This window comes from Mobula birostris, chromosome X (genome assembly GCF_030028105.1).
Source record: "Mobula birostris isolate sMobBir1 chromosome X, sMobBir1.hap1, whole genome shotgun sequence".
In the NCBI taxonomy this organism is placed as follows: Eukaryota; Metazoa; Chordata; class Chondrichthyes; order Myliobatiformes; family Myliobatidae; genus Mobula; species Mobula birostris.
In genome coordinates, this window is record NC_092402.1 from 11,342,491 (window position 1) to 11,355,734 (window position 13,244).

The following is a 13,244-nucleotide window of genomic DNA, read 5'->3' on the forward strand; positions in this document are numbered from 1 at the left end:
CTCATTGTCTTTCTTCCCAGACCTCCTGTCCCATGATCCTCTCGTATCCCCTTTTGCCTATCACCTGTCCAGCTCTTGGCTCTATCTCTCCCCCTCCTGTCTTCTCCTATCATTTTGGATCTCCCCCTCCCCCTCCCACTTTCAAATCCCTTACTCACTCTTCCTTCAGTTAGTCCTGACGAAGGGTCTCGGCCTGAAACGTCGACTGTACCTCTTCCTAGAGATGCTGCCTGGCCTGCTGCGTTCACCAGCAACTTTGATGTGTGTTCTCGAGTGAAATCTAGTTTTGTGGACACAATGGAGTCCACAAAGAGTCATCTTAAAAAAAAAACGCAAACACGAGGAAATCTGCAGGTGCTGGAATTTCAAGCAACACACATAAAAATTGCTGGTGGAACGCAGCAGGCCAGGCAGCATCTACAGGAAGAGGTACAGTCACCGTTTTGGGCAGAGACCCTTCGTCAGGACTCACAAAGGGTCTCGGCCCGAAACGTCGACTGTACCTCTTCCTATAGATGCTGCCTGGCCTGCTGTGTTCACCAGCATTTTTTGTGTGTGTTATCTAAAAAAAAAGGTTTGCAAGGCTGTGGGGCAATAAGTGGATTGCTCTGTAAAATGTCCAATGTAATGAGGGCCTGATGAGGGGTCTTGGCCCGAAAGATTGGCTCTTTATTCCTCTCCATAGATGCTGCCCGAGCTGCTGAGTTCCTCCAGCATTTTACTGAGATACAGCATGGAGTAGGCCACTTGAGCCACAACATCCATCAACCCCCCTCCCTACCCAATTTAACCCTAGCCTAATCACAGGACAATTTACAATCACCAATTAACCAAAGTCCGAAACTGGAGCACCTGGAGAAAATCCATGCATTCCTCAGGGAGAGTGTACGTACATGTGCTGCTCCAGATTTCCAGCATCTGCAGACTCTCTTAGACGGGTGGGTGGGTTGACTACAGAATGACTGACAGATAGATAACTTAGAATAATTTTATGTATAATTTCTATTGTGGTATCTGTACCTACAGTACATGCTTGTGACACTGCTGCAAGCTTTCTTTGTACCTGTACCTCGCCATACCGTGCACAGGACAATAAACGTGACTGGACTCGAATCGAGGTCCTGTCTGATGTGTTGGTCTGAAGTTGAAGGATTATAATGTAACAAACTAAATAATGTGATGTAATGAATAAAGGAGGATCTCAGGCAACTTCTACAGAATTTCTTGTGTTTATAATGAACTGAAAGGTTTTTTTTAAACCTCTGTGCTGAGATTTCAGGGTGGCAGGGTGGAGACACATCTCTACCAAAGGAGGTGTGAGGCACTCCTTCCCTCCGCTAGCCTGCAGGTCACCCTTGGGCAAGGTGTAGCACCTGCTTAGCTCCTCCACCCCCCCCCTCCAATCGATCAGAGTGATGTGAAGCTGTGGGAGCAGGTAGTGGATGGTTGTATGAGCAGCCGGTGCAGATCACAAGTCCTGGTTACGCGACCACTGACGCCATGCAGACAATCTCTGAAGGGTATTGATAATGGCTGGGGTCACCCATCTTGTAAAGACACTGCCCAGAAGGCAGCAATGGAAACCACTTCTATCGAAAAATTTGTCCAGAATAATCATGACCATGAGACCATGATCACCCACATCAATATGACATGGCACATAATGATGGTGATGATGCTGAGATTTCAACCATTGACAGTAATACGACTAGTACACATCCCACAGAGAATGAAGCCACGCAGTTGTGTAAATTTTCTGCTATTAGCAAATTTTATTGCACCAAAAGATTCATTTGTTGCTTATGTACAATATGAAACAAATAAACATCAGTGCTTTTACATAGTTTGCATATTAGTCTTTAACCATGATTGGACAGTCTTGCACAATCGGTATCATTGCCCAGCCTGATCAGCATCACTGGATTGTCCTTCTAGCCCATGATCAAACATTATTCACTTCCCTCATGTTGCCTTGGATAAAGTCCTAGCTCACTGATGACAAACAAAAGTTCACATTCAAACTTCCACAGCACGTCAAGCTGAATTATTACTCTACTTGGTAGGGTTTTCCACCAGAAAAGGAAGCCAACTGGAGGCCAAAACTAGTGCTGCACTGTCTGGTATTTTTGAGAACAGAAACCTCCCATATAGTCCAGGTCTGCTGACCAAGGCATTGTGGCATTGAGGTGTGACTAACATTCAAAGCCAAGGCTGAAGGACACCAGTGTTTAAATTTACAAAAGGTGATGCAAGCAGATGTATTTTTTTATATATATAAAAAAGTTCTCAACTCTGATATTTTCTTTCCTAATTCTTTGATGAGGTATGGTTCGTGGACACTTGCACCCAACCCCCCCCCATCCAAAACCTCCTGCAAATGGCTCACATGTTCCTGTAGTGACGTGCAGATTACTTGGCCAAAAGCGGAGACGGTAAAGTGCCTATTATAGGCCAACATACAAGCATTTTGGGTGCCAGTGGATGATGAGTGGGTTGGGAAGACTAACTAAAGTCGTCAGAACCAACTCATCACCTCCAAAAATTAGAATCTTCTGCTCTAGTTGGCCAGTGTCAGCTCATATTCACTCATTCAAGTGTAGACCATACAGTCAAATACTAAGAAAAATAAAAAATTGGGTTTAACCATAAAACAGTTGAAACAAAAGGCATTGGATTACTGCAGGCATTGCTCAAACAAAGCTAAACACAGGTGACAGATTAATCCTCTGTGGGAGAATCCTTTCTGACCAGAAGCAGATTTGAGGTTTCCCTGCCCATGTAAAAGAGATCTAGCTTCCAACCCGTAGGAAAGGAGAAAATTCAGTAACGATTTAATCAGTGCTTTTTTTGGTTGGATCCCAACCAGTATGCTTCAATGGTATCCTAGTGAATGTACAGTAATAGCTTTTAGGCTGACTCCCACTAATAACATCTTTGCAATGCATTCCTTGTCAATGAGTAGCCCATTGGTGCAATGCTTTTCCGATACTTTCCATTCTGGTAGCAGTTATTATTCATGTTAGCCTTTGGGTAGAAAAATCAGCTTGGCAGCTAATCACAGAATGACAGCTTTCAATACAATTCCAGTTTGACAAGTTACTACCCGAAATGAACAGATGAGCCACAAGCTCAGTAAACGGGAGAGCAGATTATCCTTTCATTCACAGTCCAACAATCATCCCAAATGGCGGCTCTGGTGGATAGGTCATTAAACAAGTTCATCTAGTAATGGACCAAATAAAACAGTTCAAACACTCGTTCTGTTCAGCAATAGCGTCTTTGAGAAATTTTGTCTTAATGTATGGATGGCTCTAACTCGGAGGGGCAAACCTGCTTCACATTCACAGAATATGCACGGCCAAGTCAATAATTGCCTTGAAACAAATATCAAGATGGCTAAATAGAGTGGACATGAGGCAGTCCTATAGTGGGAGAGTCTGGGACCTGATGGCACGGCCTCAGAATAGAAGGATGTCCTTTTAGGACAGAAATGAGGAGGAAATTTTTTAGCCCAGGGGTTCCTATATATAAAATCAGGCATGATGGAATGGCAACAGGCTGAATGGCCTAATTCTCCTCCTAGTTCTGGGCTGTGAAGCTTCCATTCCACATGAAAGGGGTTCCCCTCCATTTGTAGCAGTGCAGTATTTGCACATTTGTGCAAAGTAAGCCAAGCTATGAACTGCACAATGGTTTTCATGACCCTATCTTTCTTTGTGGTACAATGTTGTACTGTGTTGTCTGTGCAGGATGCAAAACAGATTTTAAATGACACCAGAGGAATGCATGTTGCCTGAACTGTTTTGTAGCAGTACTGGCGAATAAAGGGTCCCGGGACATTACACTAAAACTAAGCCACTCGGGTGGTCTGACTGATGTCAGGTGTTGTTCATCTGAGAGCAGGAGTTTCTAACCTGTACTGCTGGCTCAAAAAAAAACAAATTTCATGACATGTGTGAATGATGATAAACCTGATTCTGATACGGGTCTGTATTGTGGACTGAAAGTGGGAAGGGGGGCAGGGAGAGGGGAATCATGGTTGGGAAAAGGGGAAGGGAGAGGGGAGGGAGTGGGAAACACCAGAGAGACATTCTGTAATGATCAATAAACCAATTGTTTGGGATCAAATTACCTTGCCTGGTGTCTCAGGGCTGGGTGTATCTGCACCCGCCCCTGACACTCCTTCTCTGCCACCTGTCCCACACCCCTCCCGTGGCACCCGACCCTCACCATTCCCAACATCCTTTCCTCCCACCAGATTTACAAACTCGCTGTCTGCTCCATATTGACAAATACAGTACTGTGCAAAAGTCTTAGGCACCCTAGCGATATATATGTGCCTCAGACTTTTGCAAAGTACTGTACCTACCCAATGAATTTGCTTAGAACAGCAAATCTCACACTGGCCTTCAGTATTAATTGCATCATACAGTCTATTTAAAAGTGCTTAACATCTGCGATCATTACTTATGGATATAATTTCCGGCCTCTTTAAAAGATGTGGAAATAATGCGCGTGACATAGCAACCAAGCACACTTCCAAAGTTAGCTTCTATCGGAGCACCCAACTCTTTGTTGGGTAGCTGTTAAGTGGCAGAAGCATCCTTCCCCAAGATGCCTTTCCCAGTGGGGGAAATCACGGGCTGGTTGACTGAGGATGTTCACCACACCCGGACTCATCCTCGAGCACTTCCCAAAAAGGACTTTTGAGTACTTATCAGGAACAAAGGCAGCTTGGTGAATGTTTCTCTCCTCCCCCCCCCCCCCCGATAAATGGCAGCAAGTCAAGGTGACACTTAGGAATCTGCTAACCCAATGGACACTAATGAATCAGAACCCGGCCACCTTTGACCTGTAGGGAAAAGTTTTGCTGTGTAAGAACGGAACTAGTAACCCAGTTTCTTTCTTCACAAATGCTGCCTAACCGAGTATTTCTAATATTTTGCATTTTCTGGTCTGTACAGCTCCATTCCAGGGAGCTGGCTCATTGAATATTCGAGATATTACTTAGAGAAAATGAAATGTGATATACCGTGCTTCAGGACTTGGTCACAAACACGCAATCTTCAAATATGATGCAGAGAACTAGACAGCCATCACCTGCCTTATAAATACATAATGAAACAGACAAATCAGGTAGAATATTTCAAACTGATTGTTATCCCACATTGTAGGGCTCTTACTGGATTCCATTTAATTTGCCAACCCACACTTCACAAAGCCTTCTACTTATTTATTTAGCGATGCAGCGTGGAACTGGCTCTTCTGAGTCACTGAGCCAGGTCACCCAGCAACCTAGCCTAATCACAGGACAATTTACAATGACCAACTGATACGTCTTTGGACTGTGCACCCGTAGGAGCCCACACACACACACTTCCTTACAGAGGACACCAGAATTGAACTCTGAACTCCGACCCCCATAGCTATAACGGCTGATTACTGAGCAAGCTATTCCACAAGACAAGCTGCAGGTGTCCAGTACATTTGATCAACAATACTAGGTGTCAGATTTGAAGTTAGACTATGATCAATTCATTTTTAATATTTACAGTTGCCAGTCCTTAGCATTGTCAATGATCCCTCCGTTCAACAATCTTTTTGACCCTCTACCACGAGGTATTGCAGCTTTTAGGACAGGAACTGTCAGGATGCAAACCAGCTTCTTCCCCCAGGCCATAAGATTTCTGAACTCCCTGCTATCAGCCATGAAACACCAGTCCCGTTATACTGTTTACTTTTTGACTTGTGTCGTAAATGCACCTTACTTGTTACTTCATTTGACGTAATATTACTGTGTGTGTGTGTAAAATATGTACTGTGCCATTCCCCTTGGTCCACAGGAACATTGTTTCATTTGGCAGTATACATGTGTACCACTGATTGACAATAAACTGAACTTGAAGTCAGGAATAAAGCTGCCCATGAGTGTCAGACTAAACCTTTCACAAGTGGATGGGTGCTTGGTTATGTACATCAGCAGATAGCTTCCCTTTAAAAAATACATACCTCTGGGTAGTTTGATAACATCTTATTTGTGTTTTTTTTAGTGACTTAGTAAGAAAGTAACCAGAGCAAACAGGAATTATACCACTGGTCATTTGTGGAGATTTCTGGGAATAATCTATTCATAATGAAATATGAATGATGTAATAGTTTAAAATGAGGGGGAGTTGTAAATGTTTTTATTTTTTATTTTTATTGAGAGATACAGCGTGGACAGGTCCTTCCAGACCACTGAGCCATGTCAGCCAGCAACCGTCCAATCTAACACTAGTCTAATCACAGGACCAATGAACCTACTCACTAGTATGTCTTTGCACTGTGGGAGGGAATCTGGGCACCCAGAGGAAACCCACAGGCAGACAGGAAGAGCGTACAAACTTTCTTACAGAGGATGCTGCAAGTGAACTCCGAACTCTGACGTCGCAAGCTGCAACAGCATTGCACTACCCACCAGAGCACTGTGGCGCCATTCACAGGACAATCAAGTGTCACTAACATCGATGCATGCAAGTGGAAATTCCATTACATGCATGTGGGGAGACTTTTTCACCCAGAAAGTGGTGAGCGTGAAATGAGCTGGCAGCGTGAATGTGGATGCCATTTCAATTTCAACATTGAAGAGAAGTTTGGATAGGTACGTGGATGGGAGGGGGTATGGAGGCTCTGGTCCAGGTGCAGGTCAAAGGGACCAGGCAGTTTAAATGGTTCAGCACAGACTAGGTGGGCCGAAGGGCCTGATTCTGTGCTGTACTATTCTGATTTTGTATTTTGTCTTACTCATCTTGTATTTAATAAGTATTTAACTGTATTTGTGAGATCAAAGGGCCTTTACATCCCACGGATTAATTTGTGAGTGTGTGCAGAGGCAATTTTCTTGTCGATAATTACATGATGCTGTGTTGATTTGAAGAGTTTTCTTTTTTGCAGATTTCTCCTAAGGCAGGGGTTCCCAACCTGGGTTCCACAGAGCCCTTGCTTAGTGGCATTGGTCCATGGCATAAAAAAGATTGGGAACCCCTGGAAGTATACCTCTCTCCTTGGTGTACCTGCAGAATACAGGTCTTGAAGCTGTATGTATTTGGAACAATCACACCCCAGAGGAAGCCACCATAGACTTGTCTGCATGTGAATGGCAGTACATAAAAACACAAAACGCCCATACCGTCTCAAACAGGCGGTTATACTGAGAAGGACAAGGCACCCTTGACAGGTGATCTAGGTATTATAGAGCAACACTCCACGATAAAAGCAGTGCCCTGCCATTAGGGAGTACGCATCGGAGAGCAAAAAACTTTTTAAAAAATTATAATTATATGATTCTTACCAGGGCAATTCTACCCTTCTTTCCTCTTGCTATCATTACAAAGCAAAAGCTGAGTAAAACAGGCTGCCCACAAAGATCCCAGATCTTTGGTCTATTTACAAAAGCACATGTACAGTCTCACTCCTGGACGGCAGCTTCAGCCCACAATTTCCTTTGGGTCCTCACCATCAGAGACGGGGCCTGTCCTGGAGCTTGTTTCCTAGGGATGGCAGGCACCTTGACTGTCTTGCTCGTTTCCTGAAGAACTGCTGTCAGACTCGGCTTCCACCGCATCCTCTTCGTTTTTCTTTTTCAACCGTTGTCTAATGACCTGCAGCCGACTCAATAAGGTCTGGTAATCAAAATGACCCCGCCTCTCTCCAAAGGGATCCTAGAAGAGGCAGAAGAATATGGTATTTTACAGTGAGAGTTCCAAATGACCACTATTATCAACAAATACACACTTTTAACAGTCATGAGAGCACAAGGCGGTAGGAGCTGATGAGGACATTTTGTGGGGCAAAGCTCAAAGTGAATTTATTATGCAAGTACCTTTATGTCACCATATACAACCCTGAGATTCAGAGTAGAACAGAAAAGTACAATAGAATCAATGAAAATCTACAAAGACTGACAACCAATACCTGTACCTGCTACCGTACCTCCTTCCTGATGGTTGAGGGGTAATAACTGTTCCTGAACCTGGTGGTGTGGGACCTGAGACTCCTGTACCACCTTCCTGATGGTTGAGGGGTAATAACTGTTCCTGAACCTGGTGGTGTGGGTCCTGAGGCTCCAGTACCTCCTTCCTGATGGTTGAGGGGTGATAGCTGTTCCTGAACCTGGTGGTGTGGGTCCTGAGGCTCCTGTACCTCCTTCCTGATGGTTGAGGGGTAATAACTGTTCCTGAATCTGTTGGTGTGGGTCTTGAGGCTCCTGTATCTCCTTCCTGATGGTTGAGGGGTAATAACTGTTCCTGAACCTGGTGGTGTGGGACTTAATAATAAAGAAATAATACTTTATTTGGGGCGGTGCGGTAGTGTAGCGTTAAGTGCAACACTATTACAGCATTAGTGACTGCCCCAGTTCAATTACTGCCCATGGCTGTAAGGAGTTTCTATGTTCTCCCCATGATCGCATGCATTTCCTCTGGGTACCCACTTTTTCTCCAACAGTCCAAGGACGTACCAGTTAGAATGCTGATTGATCACATGGATGTAATTGGGCAGCACGGGCTCATTGGGCCAGAAGACCCTGTTACTATGCTGTGTCTCTATATTACAAAAATAATGATAATACTAAGAACATGAATTATAGAGTCCTTGAAAGTGAGTCTGTGGGTTGTGGAATCAGTTCAGTGTTGAGGTGAGTGAAGTTATCCACACTGGTTCAATAGCCTGATGGTTGAGGGGTAGTAACTGTTCCTGAAACTGGTGGTGTGGGATCTGAGGGTCCTGTACCCTCCTTCCTGATGCCAGCAGCAAAAAGAGCATGAACTGGATTGAAGAATATTGTAGCGGAGGTGTTATTGACTATCCTTACAGATTGTGGTCTGTTGGTCAGGAAGTTGAGGATCCAGTTGCAAAGAGAGCTGTTTAGTCGTTTGGAGGTGAGTTTACTTAGAACTATAGTACTTTAATTATAATACATTGAGTCAATTTTGATAAAGTAATGAAATGTAAAGAGGGAAATGCAGTTGATATGGTATAACTGAATTTTCAAAAGGCATTTAATTTAATTGATACACAGGAGATTCAGTAAAGACTTGAGCCACACACACAAAATGCTGGAGGAATTCAGCAGGTCAGGCAGCATCTATGACCATTAGACCATAAACCATACAGTGCCTACATAAAGTCACTCCTCCCTCCCTCCCACCAGGAAGTTTTCATGTTTTATTATTTTACAACATTGAATCACAGTGAAATTAATTTGGCGCTTTTTTTTTACACTGATCAGAAAAGACTTTCATGTCAAAGTGAAAACAGATCTCTACAAAGTGATCTAAATTAATTTACAAATTTAAGACACAAAATAACTGATTGCATAAGTATTCACCCTCCCCCCCCTTAATATAGAAACATAGAAAACCTACAGCACAATACAGGCCCTTCGGCCCACAAAGCTGTGCCGAACATGTTTTTACCTTAGGAATTACTTAGGGTTACCCATAGCCCTCTATTTTTCTGAGCTCCATGTACCTGTCCAGGAGTCTCTTAAAAGGCCCTATCATATCCGCCTCCACCACCATTGCCAGCAGCCCATTCCACGCTCTCACCACTCTCTGTGTAAAAAAACTTACCTGAAATCTCCTCTGTACCTACTTCCAAGCACCTTAAAACTGTGCCCTCTCGTGCCAGCCATTTCTATGGTTTCCACATCCTTCCTGTAGTGAGGTGACCAGAATTGAGCACAGTACTCCAAGTGGGGTCTGACCAGGGTTCTATATAGCTGCAACATTACCTCTCAACTCTTAAACTCAATCCCACGATTGATAAAGGCCAGTACACCGTATGCCTTCTTAACCACAGAGTCAACCTGCGCAGCAGCTTTGAGTGTCCTGTGGACTCGGACCCCAAGATCCCTCTGATTGTCCACACTGCCTAGAGTCTTACCATTAATACTATATTCTGCCATCGTATTTGACCTACCAAAATGAACCACCTCACACTTACTTCTCAGCCCAGTTTTGCATCCTATCGATGTCCTGCTGTAACCTCTGACAGCCCTCCACACGATCCACAACACCTCCAACCTTTGTGTCATCAGCAAATTTACTAACCCATCCCTCCACTTCCTCATCCAGGTCATTTATAAAAATCACAAAGAGTAGGGGTTTCAGAACAGATCCCTGAGGCACACCACTGGTGACCGACCTCCATGCAGAATATGACCCGTCTACAACCAATCTTTGCCTTCTGTGGGCAAGCCAGTTCTGGATCTGCAAAGCAATGTCCCCTTGGATCCCATGTCTCCTTACTTTCTCAATAAGCCTGGCATGGGGTACCTTATCAAAAGCCTTGCTGAAATCCATATACACTACACCTACTGCTCTACCTTCATCAATCTGTTTAGTCACATCCTCAAAAAATTCCATCAGGCTCATAAGGCACGACCTGCCCTTGACAAAGCCATGCTGACTATTCCTAATCATATTATGCCTCTCCAAATGTTCATAAATCCTGCCTCCCAGGATCTCCATCAATTTACCAACCACTGAAGTAAGACTCACTGGTCTATAATTTCCTGGGCTATCTCTACTCCCTTACTTGAATAAGGGAACAACATTCACGACCCTCCAATCCTCTGGAACCTCTCCCGTCCCCATTGATGATGCAAAGATCATCTCCCTCGCCTCCCACAGTAGCCTGGGGTACATCTCATCCGGTCCTGGTGACTTATTCAAATTGATGCTTTCCAAAACCTCCAGCACATCCTCTTTCTTAATATCTACATGCTCCAGCTTTTTAGTCAGCTGTAAGACATCCCTACAATCGCCAAGATCCTTTTCCGTAGTGAATACTGAAGCAAAGTACTCACCAAGTACCTCTGCTATCTCCTCCGGTTCCATACACACTTTCCCACTGTCACACTTGATAGGTCTTATTCTCTCACATCTTATCCTCTTGCTCTTCACATACTTACAGATTAGATTACGAAGACACGCAGTCCTCTTTTATTGTCATTTAGTAATGCATGCATTAAGAAATGATACAATATTTCCTCCGGTGTGATATCACAAAACACAGGACAGACAAAGACTGAAAAAAACTAACAAAACCACATAATTATAACATATAGTTACAACAGTGCAACAATACCATAACTTGATGAAGAAGTCCATGAGCACAGTAAAAGTTCAAAATCTCTCAAGTGTCCCACATCTCATGCAGACGGGAGAAGGAAGAAAAACTCTCCCTGCCATACCCGACCACGGTCCGACTCTGAGTCATCCGAAAACTTCGAGCTCTGATCAGCTCTCCGACACCGAGTACTGAGCGCCATCTCTATCCGAACGGTTCAACCTCCATCTCAGTTGCCAACGGCAGGCAAAGCTGGGGACTTTGAGGCCTTCCCTCTGAAAGATTCCTGACCGCGCAGTAATGACAGCAGCGAACAAGTGTTTCAGAAATTTCTCCAGATGTTCCTCTGTGCTTTCACGTCCATCTCCATCAAATCAGAATTGTCCACGGCCCCTATTTAACGGATACAATATCATTTTTCACCGGAGGGCTGCGCACGCACGGCGTGCTGCTTCTCTCTCCTCCCGTGTAGAATGCCTTGGGGTTTTCCTTAATCTTGTTCGCCAAGGCCTTCTCATGGCCCCTTCTGGCTCTCTTAATTTCTTTGTTAAGCTCCTTCCAGCTATCCTTATAATCTTCTGGAGTTCTATCATTACCTAGTTTTTTGAACCTTCTGTAAGCTCTTTTCTTCTTGGCTAGATTTACAACAGCCTTTGTACACCACGGTTCCTGTACCCTACCATCCCTTCCATCTCATTGGAATGTACCTATGCAGAACTCCACGCAAATATCCCCTGAACATTTGCCACATTTCTTCCATACGTTTCCCTGAGAACACCTGTTTCCAATTTATGCTTCCAAGTACCTGCCTCATATTTCCCCTTACTCCAATCAAATGCTTTCCTAACTTGTCTGTTCCTATCCTTCTCCAATGCTATGGTAAAGGAGAGAGAATTATGATCACTATCTTCAAAATGCTCTCCCACTGAGAGATCTGACACCTGACCAGGTTCATTTCCCAATACCAGATCAAGTACAGCCTCTCCTCTTGTAGGCTTATCTACATATTGTGTCGAGAAACCTTCTTGAACAAACCTAACAAGCTCCATCCCATCTAAACCCCTCACTCTAGGGACATGCCAATCGATATTTGGGAAATTAAAATCTTCCGTGACAACCCCGTTATTATTACACCTTTCCAGAATCTGTCTCCCTATCTGCTCCTCGATGTCCCTGTTACTATTGGGTGGTCTATATAAAAACACCCAGTAGAGTTATTGACTCCTTCCTGTTCATGACTTCCACCCACAGAGACTCCGTAGACAATCCCTCCATGTCTTCCTCCTTTTCTGCAGCCGAGACACTATCTCTGATCAGCAGTGCCACGCCCCCACCTCTTTTGCCTCCCTGAAACATCTAAAGCCTGGCACTCTAAGTAACCATTCCTGCCCCTCAGCCATCCAAGTCTCTGTAATGGCCACAACATCATAACTCCAAGTGCTGATCCACACTCTAAGCTCGTCTGCTTTGTTCATAATACTCCTGGTATTAAAACAGACACATCTCAAACCATCGGTCTGAGTGCGTCCCTTCTCTATCAGCTGCCTATCCTCCCTCTCACACAGTCTCCAAGCTTTCTCTATTTGTGAGCCAACCACCTCTTCCATTGTCTGTTCAGTTCCCACCCCCCAGCAATCCTAGTTTAAACTCTCTCCAATAGCCTTAGCAAAACTCTCCACCAGGATATTGGTCCCCCTGGGATTCAAGTGCAACCTGTCCTTTTTGTACAGGTCACTCCTGACCAAGAAGAGGTCCCAATGATCCAGAAATCTGAATCCCTGCCCCCTGTTCCAATCCCTCAGCCACGCATTTATCCTCCAACTCACTGTCACATGGCACAGGCAGTAATCCTGAGATGACTATCATTGAGGTCCTGCTTCTCAACTTCCTTCCTAACTCCCTGTAGTCTGCTTTCAGGACCTCCTCCCTTTTCTTGCCTATCTCGTTGGTACCAATAGGTACCATGACCTCTGGCTATTCTTCCCACTTCAGGATATCGTGGACGCGATCAGAAAGGCAGGAGGAGAAGATGGCGGCGCGCCTGCATGTGCGCAGCCCTCTGTGAAAAATGATATTGTATCTGTTAAATAGGGGCCGTGGACAATTCTGATTTGATGGAGAATGGACGTGAA

At 44.4% G+C, this 13,244-nt stretch overlaps 1 protein-coding gene across 2 annotated transcripts in view; it reads right to left on the reverse strand.

Annotated features, from left to right (window-relative positions):
- Positions 1 to 1,749: 1,749 nt before the first annotated feature.
- The window catches only part of ube2z (ubiquitin-conjugating enzyme E2Z), a 78,687-nt gene continuing 67,192 nt past the window's right edge, over positions 1,750 to 13,244 (reverse strand). Inside the window, exons 6-7 of one of the 2 annotated variants that reach the window (XM_072248938.1) lie at positions 7,972 to 8,305; positions 7,580 to 7,700 (exon numbers count right to left, since the gene is read on the reverse strand). In XM_072248938.1, the coding sequence (XP_072105039.1) occupies positions 7,669 to 7,700; positions 7,972 to 8,305 (366 nt within the window). In that variant the 3' untranslated portion in view covers positions 7,580 to 7,668. Of the gene's footprint in view, positions 7,701 to 7,971; positions 8,306 to 13,244 lie in introns of both variants that reach the window. The other variant, XM_072248937.1, reaches the window with a different exon arrangement.